Here is a 15,658-nt window from a genome sequence, read left to right as displayed (position 1 = left end):
GAAAGGAAAAGCTCAAGGGGTATCATCGCCGAGCCTGTGTCACCCTCTCGTTTGGGCCGGCACAGCTGTTCCTGCAGCCAGTCAGTGAACCATTTTGGGGAACTGATCTAGCGGAAGAAAAACAACTGGTTTAAGGGGGAGGGGAGGCCGTGGCCATGTTTCAGGTGGATGTCTTCTCCAGAACTGCTGGTGAGGAGACCCTGCACACAGGGGGAGCCTTGCCGAGGGGACCAAGCAGCCGAAGGAAAAGGTTGTGCAACGCCTTGCCAAATGTTCAATAAACAAACCCTGTAATATTGTTAAAAGGTGACAAGCAATTAAGCGGAAATATGATAAACTTCCGGGAAAAATACATATAGCTACGCCTTAGACTATTTAAGATATTAAAGGTGCATTAAGGTACATCGCCCAGCTTGCAACCAACAACATAAGCAAGAGGAAGGGATAAAAAAAGAGAAAGAAATTTCATCTCTTGCGACTCATAAGCAAATGTCACGATGCAGCCTCTGATGACTTCTCTTTCTGTGCACTGGTACCATCAATAAGACTAGCAAGAACATGCTTGTGGCTCTGGAAGTGTGACAGCTAAATGATCACTGCAGACTAGCAACAGGAGCTCAGAAATTTAAGACTGTGGGCTCTTTGTTCAGGTAGCGTGTCTCAGAAACAATACTTTACAGGTACTGCTCTGTAGGAGATTAGATGATGTTACGTAAGTAAAAAAGCAAGTCTCCTACATGGTTCTTTTTGTGCTGTACCAGTGCAGGTGCGGCAGCTTTTGAATCTTGAGTTAACGTGCTGAATTCCCTGCCCAAAATTCATCTGGGCTCCAGTTGAAGGGATTTGAAGACAGAAAAGGAAGGAAGGGTGAAACCAAGAAATCTGCTTTTTTTAATTTCTACTGAAATGATTGTTCCTTAATATGTTGTAGACACTGAGGAATACTAATATCATCAACTCAAGACCCCTTTCTAAATTGTGGCCCTGACAAAATCGTTAGTGTTTTCTGATGAGGTACGAATTCCACTCTTGTGCTCAATATACTTCCCATAGAGCTTGTGCTGCAAACGGAACATGAAACTCCATTCTGCCTGGTTTCCAGCAACACCATATGTACGACAGAATCCTCATTTGTATGGCTGTGGTTCAGATTATGTCAGTATTTCGATGATAAATCCCTGTCTCAGGAGTGGATTGCTCATGGTTTTTTACTTTTATTTTAAAGAAAGTGAGGAAGGGGAAGATCCCTTAAAAGTGATAATTTTGTTGCTGGGGGTGAGGGGAGGAGCAGGAGAGGAATTTAATGGAAGATTATACTTTGTCACCCTCTCCTGATTTGAGGTGAATTGGACAAAAAGTAAAATTTCCTTGCAGCACTTTCTTTTTGGACACATTCTATCTGTCAGGGAAGCTACTCGTTTGAGTTAAATGAAACAGAGAAAAGACTTAAAAAAATTACTGCAAGACAAATGTATTTTAAAAAAAAAAGCAAATATTTTCAAATAATATAAACAATTAATAGCTTTGATGAAAATTATCTGAACGCAAATAGTGCAGCATATATCAAAAACAGTGTAGAAGCTGTAAAATTGCATGAGAAAAAGCATGACTAAATATTGGAAGAGAAGGACAGAAGAATTGATCTAGCACTCTGGCACAGCATTGTAACAGAAAACTTTTCATAAAAAAAAACGCCCAAACTCCTCTTGCTATCTTTCTTACATGTAGACGTCAGTCTGAGCAGAGATAATTTCTGCTCTTATCCCCAGAAAAGTAATTTGCAAGCCATTTCTGATCTCATTATATTATCAGTGTAGTTTCTTGTCTTTTGCACAATAAATTGTCTTTTGCACAATAAATTCTTTGGGAACATTAATTTTAAAAATCGCCTTGTATATTGCAGCACAAAAGGCAAAAAACATTAAAACCGATATCATCTCTGAGCAACAAACCTTAGAAGAGCAAATATTGATCAAATTGCAACACCTCCTGCACAGAAGCTACAGTGAAATGAGGCAGTGCTTGCGGGTTCTCACGAGCTGTGCAAAAATTGGTCTTTTACTTAAAGTCCAGGATCTTGCAGTGACGTTATTAGCTGATAATCCCAGTTTTAAAAAGATTCATGCTCTGCTGTGAGGAGAGGGGGGAACTGAGTTACAGAGTCGTAAATGCTGAGGCTCTGTGTGACTGGTGAGCAGTAGCCACAGTTCATGTCGGTGCCTGAGGCTCCCAGCTCGTGATTTTTAGACTCTAGGGGCTAGCAGAGCCCTGCTGCCGCTCCTCAGCTTCTCCCACCGGCCGAGCTTCGCCAGCGTGACACACCTCACCGGGACGCAGCCACCGCTTAACGGTGCTGCCATCCCAAACGCGGGGTGGGCTCCTCTGCTGCCCTTCGCCGGCTGCTGATGAAAGGCGTTCGGACGAGCCAGCACCCCCGGGACTTTCCAAGCCTGGCTTTCTCCTCCTTGTGCCGATGCCCAAAGCCGAGTCCTTCCCCTCCCTTTCCCTTCGCTCCCCAGAGCGGAGCGACAGAGGGACAACCTTTCCCCACACCGTTGAGCTGCGGTGCCAAAATTCCGAGACCCGACACCCTCCCCACGCCTCTTTAATCAGCAGTGAAATAGTGAAGGACGTTCCCCTTTAATTAGAACGCTGAATACCTCCACCTCACCCAGCTAAACCTAAGCGTGTGTGGGGGGGGTAGATCTGCAACTTTAGGTGCCGTTTGGTGCTAAGGTCTGTTGTCGCCAGGAGCGCTGGGAATGGGTCAGAAATCTCCCGCAAAACCCCTGGAAAGCGCCGGGCTCTCGAACCCGAAAGACGCTGGTGACTCCCGGGCGGCTGGTGACTGTCGCCCGTGGCCCCCCCGCCCCGGGAGAAGCCCCGCGGCCGGCCCACGCCCCGGCGGGACACAGGGGCCCTCGGTGCCTCCGCCAGACCGGGGCTACGCCGCCGCTTTCCCTGGGGCGGTAGCGCGGCGGGGCTGCCCCTGCCAGGGCCGGAGGGGAGGTCTCGGGGTCCCCCTGGCAGAAGGGCCCGGAGGTGGCGGGGCTCGGCGGGGCCGGGCCGCTCCCCCTGGGGCCAAGGCCAGCCCGCTGCTGTGCCGCGGGGGCGGGCGCCGCCGCCAAGATGGAGGCGGCGGGTGTAAAAACCGCTGGGAAGGGTAGCGGCGTCCGGCGAGGGCGACCGGGGGCAGCCGCCACCGCGGCGGGGGGCTCCGCCCGGGGCAGGTGCGTGGGGCGGCGCCGCTGCCGGGCCGGGCCAGGCCGGGCCGAGTAGATCCGAGGGCGGGGCCGGCGGCGTGCTGGGCGCTCCTGGCAGGCTGGGCGGGGGCGGCCGCGCTGGCAGTGACAGCGGGGCCTGAGCGGATCCGCGCTGCCCCATGGCGGCCGCCCGCCTCGGCGGCCCGCCCGCCTGGCGGTGAGTCGGGCTCCCCCTCCCGCCCCTCCTCCGCCGCTGCCGCCGCCTCCGCCTCCTGCTCCGCTCGCCCAGCCCGGGCCCGGCCCAGCCGCTGCCGCACGGCGCCGCCGCCGTCGCCCGCCGAGCCCGGGGCGCAGCCGGGAGCCGTGCGGGGGCCATGACGGTGGAGCAGAACGTGCTGCAGCCCGGCGGCGCCGCCAAGGTGAGACACCGGCACGGCATAGCTCGTCCTGGCCCGCCTGCTGCGCCAGGGCCCGGCCTGGCAGCCGGCTGCGCGCCCCTCGCCGCCTCCCTGCCCGCCGGCCTCGCCCGGGCCTGGGCCCCCCCACCCCCGCGGCTGCTCCTTCCCTGCGCGGCCCCCGCGGGCGGCCCCCGCCCCGCCGGCAACTTTTCCACCCTGCAACGGGGGCGCAGCCCCCCTCCCGCCGCCTCCCGGGCCCGTGGGAAGCTTCCCCCGGGCGAGGAAGAGGCGAGGGGGGACCCGGCCTTCCCCGCGGCGCGGCGGCCTCTCCCGGGCCCCCCGCCGCTTCAGCACCGGGCTGGGGCCGGAGCCACCGCCGAGCCGCTGGGGGGGAAGTGCGATGGGGAGTGGGGGGGCCGCCGTAACCCCGGCCCAGCTTCCCCCGGGTCGGGCCGGGTCCCCCCGCCAGCGGCTCGGGGGTGACCCGCCGCTCCCCGGGCTGGGCCGGCGCCGGGGCCCCGGGCGGGCCTGTTGCACTTTGCGGGGAGGGGGGAGCGGCGCGTCGGTGAGGTCCCGCCCGAGCCCCCGGTGCGGTCCCCGGGAAGGGGAGGGGATGCTGCAAATGCACGGCGTGAGCCTCCTCCTGCATGCCCCGGCATCCCTCCTCCTGCCCCGGCATCCCTCCTGCCTGCCGGGGGGCAGCGGCGTTTCCAGCCTGTGACACACGGCTCTCTCCCTGGAGTGCAAAAAAAAAAAAAAAAAAGTGCTGGATTTAGGGAGCCGTATTATAACGTGCAGCTTGAAATGGGGTGAAGCGAACGGCAGCGCTTCTGAATCTTTTGCTGTGCAGCAGGAGTTGCTGGAAAATGTTTCTCTGTCAAAAAAAAAAAAGGAAACCTTCTAAAGCTCTTCTTTGCTTGAAGTGCACTGGCAGGAGAAAAAGAAACCTTTTTTTTTTTAATTTTTTAAAGGTAACTGTTGTTTGTTAATGCAACTGTTCTGGTTGTGACTGCCTCCTCTTCCTTTTTTTTTTTTTTTTTTTTTTTTAAGGCTTGTGATGCTTTTATAAAAGAATAAAGGTATATTTGCTTTGGTATAGTCAGTGTGGAAATTAAATGGCTCCAGTCGTAAGAGTGGACAGTGGGAAGGTGGTGATTAAAGTATAATTGGTTGAAGTGGTACAACTTAGATTGAAGAAGCTCATTTGGAGGGAGAGGCATGTCTCGTCAGAGACTGCTATCATAGTTGGAAGTACTTAGCGCTGATTTTGGCCGCTTCAGCAGGAAGGCAAGGGCTGACCCGACTAATTTGGTCTGTTGGTTCCTCAGTCAGTAGTGCTTTGAACTGAGGTGTGCTAGCAAGAGTTTTGCTGCCAGGTCCCATGTGATGTGTGTGTCTCCTGTGTTTAACAACTTCATTTCTTGCTGCTGCACACCTGACAGCTTTTGTGAGCGAGGTTATCTTGTACAAAACCTGTTGTTGATGGTTTACTTAAATATTCCTTAATTATTATATCGGATACTCTGTTATGCAATACTTGGTAGGTGCTGGTCAGAGCTGCCTGTTTGCGCTTTCTGACAGTAATTCTGAAGAAGAAATGTTAGCTTTCAGCTAAACTACTGCTTGCAGCTTGGTAGTTCAGGATTACTTTAGTTTCAAATTGAGCATAGGTTTAAAGGGTGGCTGGAGATTGATTGTGGTAGATCCATACTGCAGTAAAATGAAAAAAAAATAATGAGCAATAATTCTAAAGTTGTAGTCGGCACTTACAGATGGTGATTACTTGCCTAAGTATCTAGACAAACTGTATAAAATAACAGATGTTTTTCATGGCAGGGATTTTCTTTTTTTATTTCTGTTGAATCATCTGATTATTATATTATCTGAAACTCCTTGTTACCTACTTTATCCCTAATTGCATGCTGAGGGGAGGGGGGAGGAAGTCCAGTCTTGAGAATGTTTAGCAACAAAATATTACTTGACTCCAAAGCAAGTATCTCATTGGTTAGTGAGATTAAAGGATAGTTAAATGGATCACAAACTTTAACGTTGTTCAGCTTATTTGCATGTAAGAAGAAAAATTGTGAAGGTACAGTGGCCTGATCCACAGTTAAAAAGTGGAGAGGTTACTATACCAGGAAGTCATCGTCTTCCCTCAAAAGAAGAAAATCCCATGCTCCATGAATAACAAGAGTTTGTTCTGGAGACCTCAAAGTTTGTCATGATGGTTTTCTGTTAGTGTGAAGAAACCACATACAAGCAGAAATATATTGGATTTCCAAGAGATGCCTGAGTCATCAGCATACCTTATTCAGAATTGTGGTTCCCAACATTGTTCATCAGATGTTTTCTTACTGTCATACAGGAAGTATGTGTCAAACTTCAGCAGTACTTGGAGATGTCGGTTTGTATTAATAAATGCTCTAACTACAAACAGCCCATTTCCCACTGAAGCTATCTTTAGTTTATTGTGTACTTAAGGCATCTGGATAGGGTCAAATGAAACTCTTTTTCATGTTTACTGGTCATCTTGACTCCTAGTTAAAACTTGTAATTTATCTCCTGAAGCAAATAATTAGTCATGTTACTGTCATTGCTTGCAGCTCTTGTGTGCTTCTCTGTCGTCATTAGGTGTCTATAGGTTATCTGTAACATTCATATTAAGACTAAAGGATATGAATAAAGGTAAATGTCCTGGGAAGTTAAAAAAAAAAAAAAGTAGCTTCTGGTATTGCCCTATCTATATTTCCATCCAGTAAAATACTTTTTGTCAGGCGTTTTGCTGCTGAAGAGCTGAGGCATTTTTGTTGCAGGATGCCCAGTACTCCAGGCAGTCCTGCACTGCTGCTGTGGGGACAACTTGCACTGGTGCACATTTACGTTGATTTTTCTCCTGGAGGAACACCATCCCGGGCTTCCTCTCATGCTGCGCAGACCCTTCCCTCATCCAGTGTCCCTTAAACAGCGGGGTCACCAACAGGGGCTGGGGCGAATGGTGATTTCTCTAGTAATTGGAAGAAAAGATGTGGAGAGGTCATACGTGTTTCAGCAGTGTCTCAGCTCTAACAAATAATTCTTGTGACGGTCATCTCAGAACAGCAGATTGAAGAAGCTGGGTTTTAAAGGGTGACACTTAGCTGCCCTTTCAGCAATGTGTATTATCAAGTTCTACTGCTTCTGGAGAGAGACGGAGTGTTGGTTGATACATGGATTTAAAGTCTGTTTTATCTGTCCTTCGGTTTCCCACACCCACTGTTATTTCAGACCTGTGATTCAGCAGCATATTGGCAGTGTAATCACAGGAATAGTAGAATAAAGTTAGGCGTGTCAGCTCAGCTCTTTTGTGCTTCTTTTGAAAAAAAAAAAAAACCACAACAAAACCTCCACACCTTTAAGGATATTTACCACTTGAAATAATGCATGGCTAAAAGCAAGGTCTAATACTACTTACTTCCTCTCCTTTGCTTTTGGAGTAGTAAGGAGAAAATTGTGCTAGCTCGCCTGTGTGCTTCTGCTCTGCTTGTCTCGTGTATTTGATGTACTTATTGAAAGAGTTAGTTAATAATATGGTACTGACTGCTTTTCTTTCCTGAAAGCAATAGCCACTAACTTCTTAATAACGCTGTAGCTGTTCATACAGAAGATGATACAGTCATATGTCTCCAACAAACGAAATAGGGACGTTGGTGCAGTCCTGAATGGCAGGAGGTGATCACAAAGAATATCTACTGAGGAGTTGGTATGCAAGGCAGGTATTTTGGGAGTTGTGCTCATTTTTTTTTTTTTTTATCATCTTGGTAGGTGACAACCTTCCAAGGATACAGCCTTTAAAATCTTTGTGTTTTGATCAGTTGAGTTCAGGGTTTCCTGACCAACTGTTTGCCCTGGTGGATCCAAGAGGCTGCAGGCTCCTGCTGTCATCATGCAGCCAGAGCTGCTCTTGCCTGTGACCAACACGCAGGTGTGCTCCTGTGAAATGCACCCTGGGTCGTGTAATGAGGGTGGGTGACACATCTCCCTGCGAACGGGCAGCCTGTGTTCAGACTGTGTGGCAGGCAGTCTCCTTGCGTGGTGGGCTTGAATATGGGGGGGTTATACCTGCTGCTGCTCTTATGAAAAGTGTTTATATACCTCTTTTGGCCAGAATGAGCAGAATAACCAGACTGGTTTACTGAAAGTGTTTGCACCAACTACTAAGTAATTTGCAAAAATTATTTGAAATGCTGTGAAGTTGTGCTTTTAGATATAAGCATCTTGTTATGAATTAAAAAAAGAAGTTAATAAAAAAAAAAGTGCTTGTATTGCTTGTAGTTACACCTTCTACAGAGATTTCTGTTTGTATTTTCTAAAAGCTAGAGCAAGGTGCAAAAGGTCAGTGGTTCAGAGTAATTTTGAAAGCCCTTGTCAGGCTGGTATGCTGAATGCCTTCTGGTTTTGTGAATGTTCTGATGAATTTTGGTGGGAGAGGGCGTGTGTGTATGTGTGGTTAGGGGTGTGTTGTTTTTTTTTTTTTAGTAGCTATGCAGTCCTGCTGAATCTTGGAATTTTTTTTATTGGTATAGTATGGTATGAACGTACACATTTCTCAAACCTTTAATAGCAGTTTAAAACCTGTTGCATTCTAGAAAACCTTTCACAAAAGTTACGTAATGATTTTGATGGTGGTAGCAGGAGTTTACAACTATAGTACTACCATTGGCATCTATCTGAAATAAGTCTTTAAATATCTTTTGGTCCACACCTTGAAAGAAAAATAGTGCTTCAGAATATGAAAATATGAGGTTTATACATTTTCCTGTTAGCCTTTTGTAATATTATTATTTTAAAATATCTTTAGTACTTCCTAAACAACAACAAAAAAACCCCAACAAAACCCAACATATTTTTAGACTAATGCTATATCTACAGCTACTAGGAGTGGCACCTACAAAAGATGACAAAACCCATCAGCTTCTAGGAAAAGGTCATAAAGCAAATTACCCATGTCTCAAAATAGAAAAATATTTCACATTTTTGAAAGTGCTTTGTAAAGATAAGTGTGAGGATAATTGAACAGTTGCTTTTCTTGCACTCTTATGCCTGAAAAGATACGTTACAGCAGGAAGTAGCATCTCGCTAATCCTGTGAATTCAGTTGTTGTTCACAGACTTCTCTAACTGGAATGAAAAATAGAATGAAAGATACATTTATACGTTTTCTGTCCTGTTTTTGGATAAATCTTCTTTTCTTCCTGGCTGAAGAGCACACCCAAGTGTTGACAGTCCCATTATTCAGTTAGCGAGAAGCTGCCTCCATAACTTTGGTGATGTGCATGGTTGGGTTGAGGGTCACCCTGGGTGCTGGGCGCTGATCCAGCAGCCGAGTTGTTAAATTGACTTGATGCCCCAGCCGACCTGAAGGTTGTTGTCTCAGGCTGGGCCGAGGTCCTTGCAGAACTATCTGGGAGGTGTCTAACCCTTATGCATCACCCATGCCAGGAATTGCTGCATCAGTCAGCCCTGTACGGCCGTTGCTGGCGGTGACAGTGATGTGGGTGGGGGGGAATTATTCAGGCACCCAGGGGTGCTTCTAGGGTTCCTTTATGTTTTATTGCTCTTAGATTTCTGTAGTGAAGATGCTGACTTGCAATTCCCAGCTGGTCATCTGGCAAAAGCTAAGAGTGAAACGTGACATTCCTGGTATTCCTTAGCATAAAAAGTAAACAAAAGCGTAAAAGCATTGTCTTCACTTAACATGTTTTCATGTAGGAATAAATTCCTTTAAAAGACCGACTTTTTGGTTTTGTTTGTTGTGGTTTGTTTTTTTTTTTTTTTAAATTATTGACTTCTTGTCTTTCTTATAAAACAGAGCTCTTAAAAATCTGAGGAGGGCATGCGTGTGTGTTGCCAGGACCTGGACCGAGGCAGGAAAGTTTTTCTGCTTTCACTGAGTAGGAAAGCTACACATGTGGGAGCAGCTGTTCTGGGAAACGAAAGTATCCTGAGCGCTTTCACTTTCTAGTTCTCTTGTGATAACCAGTGTGATTGTGAAAGGGCGGGAAGGTTGCACTGAGTCCCAATAAAGGTTTGTGTGTGTGTGTTGGGGTTCTTTGTGTTTGGTTTCGTGTTTTTGTTTTGTTTAATTTTATTTAGATGGATGTGTTAAAACTTCCCCACCAAAGCCCAGTGACTCAGTTACTGATGCGATGGTCTTTAGTCAGCAGATAGACACCTGTAGTCTGAGAGCATTCAGCTTCTCAGGAGGGGGCTGTTGGCTCCTGCCTGGGGTAGCAGCGTAGCATCACGATGCAAATAACAAGCCAGAGTATTAGGTGACTAATGCAGGAGAGGCTGTTGTGACAGCATATTTCTAAATGATTTTATGAATGCAGGGTAGACTTCAGTCTTTTTTTATTTTTTTTTTTTTTTTCCCCATTAGGAAGTAAAGACTGCTTGTATGAGCTGATGATTACACTTCATCAGTTGGGGTGCTGTTAAAGAAGTCAGCCACTGCCAAGAGTAGAAAATATTTGACTGGAGCGAATATTAGTTCAGTTTCACTAGTTCAGTGAAACTAATATAACTCGCATGTGACTTCTGCCAGAGAGCTAAGTGTGCAATAAATGGGGCGGTAACTCCTCCCATTCACTTCGGGACTGTGATATGTGCAAAGCTCTGGTTAATGAGTGGTCAAGTATAATTAATAAGGAAATTAATAAGGAAAAGCTAGTACTGTGAATCACAATAGTTAGTTGCATGTAAAACTATGCAAAATTGAAACTTGTTTTATGAGTTCTTACTGTTTTTTATTATTGAAAAACAGAGAGAAAATACAGTGACAAAGTAATCTAAAGCTGTGAGGCTGAGGTAAAGATGCGGTGGTGAGCTGCTTTCCTGCTGAACAGGATAGCGGGGGCATACCTTGCATGATGGTACAGACTCGGGCTTTGCGCCAAGTTGAAGGAAACACTTTTTCCTGTTTCCTGCATCAGGTTGGCAAAGGGCGTCTCTTGCTATTTTTTGTGAACACTTGTAACTCTTAATTTGGCAACACAGTCTTCTGAACAGTGCATGTCAGGGTTTTTTTTTTGTGTTACCTTACATTAGTGCTGTGCTGAATATACATGTTGTCATAAGCTGTGTTGTGCCAACGCGCCCCAGCCAAACTCACAGGTAGAATGGAGAGCAGCCAGAGTGTGTGCTGTGGCTGAGTACAATCACCATCTAAAATGTTGCTTTCTTACAATGAGAGAGTGCAAATTTTAATGCTGTATTGCAGGCTTTAGATCTATCACTAGATTTTTTCAGCACTTCAAAACTTGCAATACACTAAGGGTTCTACGGACCAGTAACTGAAAACTTTCATGACGCTTCCTTTTGAGTAATCCTGTCCATAGCACCTTTCTGCTCTGTGTTACCATCCCAGTTTTCAGAAGCAAATAAAGGCAATGTAAGTCTGTCTCTCTGCTGCAGTGGGTTCCACCTCCCTGCCTGGACATTCGGGACAAGTACGCCGGTCTGTGACCTGGAGTGGCAGAGGTGTGCTGCCTTCTGCTGATGAAACCTGCAGGGCTGGATCTTCTGATTGAGGGGTGGTTTTAACACACTGAACTATGTAGTAGCTTTCCTGAACGTGGTGCAGAATTTGTGGTTTTAGGCTTTAACAGGAATGAGATGTTAAGCAACATTTTGAGTCAATATTATTGTGATTCCGATGAAGTGCTATGAAGGAAGAACTGGGTCCTAAGATGGTGTAAAGGACAGATTAACACAAAATGTTGCGAGTAGGACACTGATAACTTCAGACATCTGTGGCAGGCTTTGCGAGTTCTTGTCTATTTAGTTATGGACTGGTTTTCCATGTATTTAGTAACATCATTACTTCCAAGCATTCAAAAACAATGAAAATATTTAATCTATTTACACGTAGACTTTTGCAATTTAAGAAGGCGCTGATTTGTTTTTTTTCAGTTAGGTTTCATTTTCATTCTTTTGAAAATGTCATTAGCTACATACTTTTGCTTTTCTTTGCCATAATGGATGAAATTCAGGAGCATGTTGAAAGCCATCATCGTGAGAGTTTCCCTGAAACCTGATGTTACCTGATGATGGGACTTTAACAGAAACAGCACTGTTGTGAAAAGTGACAACACTGAGTATTCAAAGTTTCAATGTAGCTCTCTGAAGTAAGGATGTTGGAGAGGTGGAATCCAAAGAACCTGCGGTGTGGAACAGCTTGAAGGCCGGAGTGCAACTAGCTTAACTTTGGAAACATCGCCTGACACAGATTTGTGTATGTAAAACACTTTTTTTTTTTTTTTTTTGGTAAGGCAGCACAAATATCGTTATGCAAATTATAATAAGTGTTATTCTGACATGCACAGCTTTGACTTGAAGCTTTTGTTTATTGTAGGTTTCTGAATTATTTTAACAGGTGCATTCTTGCTGAAAAAAAATAATACCCCGCACAATATTTCTTTTAAAATGTTATCAACTAATTGGCAACAGTCAAGCTTATCAAAGTTTAGGTGTCAAGCAAACGCAGATTGTGTTTATAATATACTTGACTAAAGCTTTTTTTAGCCATCGGGTGAAAGCATATTTTTAAGGTTTAGAGTAAGTACATGTAGACAGAATAATGTATTTAATAAAAGCTTTTCAGAGAGTCATTAGTGTTTTCAAGGCATGATCTGTAGCTATTTAAATTTAATTGACCCTTGTATCTTACTTTGGTCTAGACAGAATTCATGGAAATTAATGCATGTGATAAAATGGCGTTATATGCTTCTGTGGCTCCTTCCTACCAATTGACGTGTCATTATTTCAATTGTGTTGTACTTTATAATCCAGAGGGCTCCTTTTAATTAAGACAGGATGTTCATTTGACATTAGGGTCTGAGTCTGTGATGTTAAGAGTTTTTTTTGATTGTGAATTGCGTAGCTATATTTAATGCCATCTATTGTTTTTGGTGAATAGTGAATGTTAGGCTTGAGTTTGTGAATGGCTTCTGTGATAGCTGTTCTCACAGCTGTATGAGTTAGGTTAATGGTTGGACTTGATGATCTTAAAGGTCTTTTCCAACCTAAATGATTCTATGACTTCAAGAAAAGTCAGATACCTGTGCTGAAAATTTCTATTCTTATTCTCAAACCAAAAACGACTCTTTCTGAATTTCAATAAAATTTCAATTAAAAAAAAAAAAAAATCATCTTGAGTAGTTGAATTTAGCTGTGTTTTTACTGGGATTAAGACAGGCAAAAAAAAAAAAAAAAGTGCTGGGTGGATGTTGAAAATAGTATTCATTCACATTCAGGTATATGCTTTGAGGGTGCTTTAAAGTAAGCATCTGGAAAACGCTGGGTAAGCACAGGCACGAGGCATTCTTCATTCTTTTCAGAAGAGGAGGAGATAGCAAGAACAGACTCCTACTCCGCTTTCCTTTTGTGTTCAGTTTCATTTTATTCCTCTGAAAGTTAGCTACTTTGAAAAAGAAATTTCTCCTGGGACCACAGCTGTTGGAAATGTACTTTTTTTTTTTTTTTTTTTTTTTTTTTTAAAACAAGTCCCAAAGTGCTCAGGTATAAATGGCCTGGTTAGAAGACTGAATACTATGTATTTCATTGTACACCAGAAATCTTATGACTGAGAAAGCATTTCTGTATTTTGCAGACTTTAACTTCTGCTTTGTTTTGGTACAGAATCATGGGAAAATATGTGAGAGAAAGGTTTTAATCTTGTAATTTTTTTTTTTTAAGCTAAATAGCTTTTGAACAGCTTGCAGAATTGCATTCTGCTTCTTGGTATTACCTACGTTCCTATTTGTCAGCTTCTCTTTTTCAAATTCTGCTCGTGTCTTGCATGTAACCTCACCTGTTTGAGGACCATGCTCTTTTCATTTAGAGACTTTCCCACTATCATTTTCTTTCCTTACGTTAGAAACTTTTGATTATTTTGTGGTAGTAATCGGGAAGATTTTTTTGATCCAGGGACCTAAGTTTATAATTTTTTTATTTTTTATTTAGTGGGGTAGTAGAGTGAAGTCTTCTGTTTCTTGCTGTATTCCTGTACTTGTTTGGAAATTAAAAAATAACCAATGTATTACTGGCAACGTTTGAAAGTTCCCTCCAGTCTTGCATCTGTTTTATGGGACTTGATGCTGAAAGCCCCAGAACATCTCTTGTGATCACCCTGGATGGACCATAATTGTCCCCTCACCTGAAGCTGTCTGGGCTGCTTTTTTGGGTACAGCCTGCTGGTCTGCTGGGTAACCTCTGGATTTATTGATGCTAAAGATGGACAGGTTTCCCCATAGCCACCAGTTCCATCTCTTGCTAACTTGACACGTTTCCTTGAAGCTTTTTCTGGGGCTGATTTAAAGAAGGCTGGTAAATGTGTGTGTGTGCAGTGTACGGACTCTGGTGTGTTGTTGTAGACAAGGGGAGGAATTTGCAGCTGCTTGCCATCTCCAGCAAAGGTGCCAAGGACTCTGTTGCTTTGTGACCTTACTGAGTAGAAAAGGGTTGAAAATCTTGCTACTGGAATTTATTATTTCTGTTGTTTGATGGTGAATGTGTTGGCATAATGCTGCTGCTAGGAAGGCAGCACAGAATTGTAACTTTTTTTATGTTTCAGATTATTTCTCAAAAATGTGAACTCTTCAGAGGAGTCTTTCATATCCCTTTTACTCAGTCAACGTATGAAGTTTCGGATAGGTATGAGGTGATGAAAGATGTCAGAAAGTCACTATTGGTGATACTGCCACCACACCACTGAGACAGGGAAGACTGACAGGGCTAAATGATAACAACTGGCGGTTATAAACCAGAGTTGTAAGGTTCTTGAGTCCATGTCCTAACATATTAGAATATAACATGTTCAGCTTCCTCTGGGAGCTGAGGCAAACGTGCATTTCAATATAAGGTTATTCAAAGCCTGTTAAAAAAGCCACCACCAAAGATCCTCAAGACTTTTTTTTTTTTTCCTCCTTGAAAGAAAATGTCCTAGAAAATTTCTGTTGCCCTCTGTGGAATGCACTGTTGAATTTACTATTTCTTTAATTGTGAGGTAGTAAACTTACATGCTGATCCTCAGTACAAATCTCAGCACCTTTTAAAATACTGTAGTGCCTCTGTTGTGTTTGAGGTTCACTTTAATTCTAATGTCATCTGCATCTGCAGAGGTTGTTACCTAAGGGAAATGAAAGCTGCTCGCTGACCTTCACAGGCCAGCAGTCCATGGTGTTGGCGGTGGCCTTTCTGCAGGGATGCAGCACGTGCCAGCGTCGCCCTGGCGCTTGACCCAGGAAAGGCTGTCTCACCGGAGAAGCTGGAACTGCTGTCAGAAACCTGTCACCTTGCAGGCAACCTGTTAAATGCTGCCCCGGATTTTAGGTGACTTAGTGTTATCTGTAGTCTCTTTCTTCTGCAGAATTTACTTATTTATTTTCTGTTCAAGCTAACTATGTGTGTCTTTTCACAGGATTTCATTTTAAATGATTAGTAGAGGGCAGGATAAGCTATTAAATAATTTTACTGAATGCGGGAAATAATGGAGAAAAGAAGGCTCTGGGGAGACCTTATAGAGGCCTTCTGGTATCTGAAAGGGGCCTACAAGAAAGCTGGAGAGGGACTTTTTACAAAGGCATGTAGTGATAGGATGAGGGGTAATGGCTTCAAACTGGAAGAGAGTAGATTTCGATTGGATATGAGGAAGAAATTCTTTACTGTGGGGGTGGTGAGGCACTGGAACAGGTTGCCCAGGGAAATTGTGGATGCCCCATCCCTGGGGGTGTTCAAGGCCAGGCTGGATGGGGCTTTGAGCAGCCTGGTCTAGTGGGAGGTGTCCCTGCCCATGGCAGGGGGGTTGGAACTAGGTGGTCTTTAAGGTCCCTTCTGACCAAAACCATTCTATGGTGCCTGGCTTTTCTGATGGAATTTCCTCTTGTAATGCACCTTGGATTAAAAGTTGGGGTGGGGAGATCCATTGGCGCAGGATGAGCTCACCTCCGGAAGACATTCCTGCAGCAGGGCAGAGGTGCTCCCCTCCGCTCTTCTTCCCCAGCCCACTGTGTCCTCTCAC

The 15,658-nt window shown here is 44.8% G+C and overlaps 1 protein-coding gene across 3 annotated transcripts in view; it reads left to right on the top strand.

The window, feature by feature from the left end:
- The first annotated feature begins 3,288 nt into the window (after positions 1–3,288).
- The window catches only part of USP25 (ubiquitin specific peptidase 25), a 96,440-nt gene continuing 84,070 nt past the window's right edge, over positions 3,289–15,658 (top strand). For 2 of the 3 annotated variants that reach the window (XM_063347392.1, XM_063347383.1), the window contains exon 1: positions 3,289–3,622. In XM_063347392.1, the coding sequence (XP_063203462.1) occupies positions 3,578–3,622 (45 nt within the window). In that variant the 5' untranslated portion in view covers positions 3,289–3,577. The remainder of the gene's footprint in view (positions 3,623–15,658) is intronic. The other variant, XM_063347402.1, reaches the window with a different exon arrangement.

This window comes from Chroicocephalus ridibundus, chromosome 1 (assembly GCF_963924245.1).
Source record: "Chroicocephalus ridibundus chromosome 1, bChrRid1.1, whole genome shotgun sequence".
Classification (NCBI taxonomy): domain Eukaryota; kingdom Metazoa; phylum Chordata; class Aves; order Charadriiformes; family Laridae; genus Chroicocephalus; species Chroicocephalus ridibundus.
The sequence above is the reverse complement of the archived record's forward strand: the minus strand, read 5'-3'. Positions and strand labels throughout refer to the sequence as shown.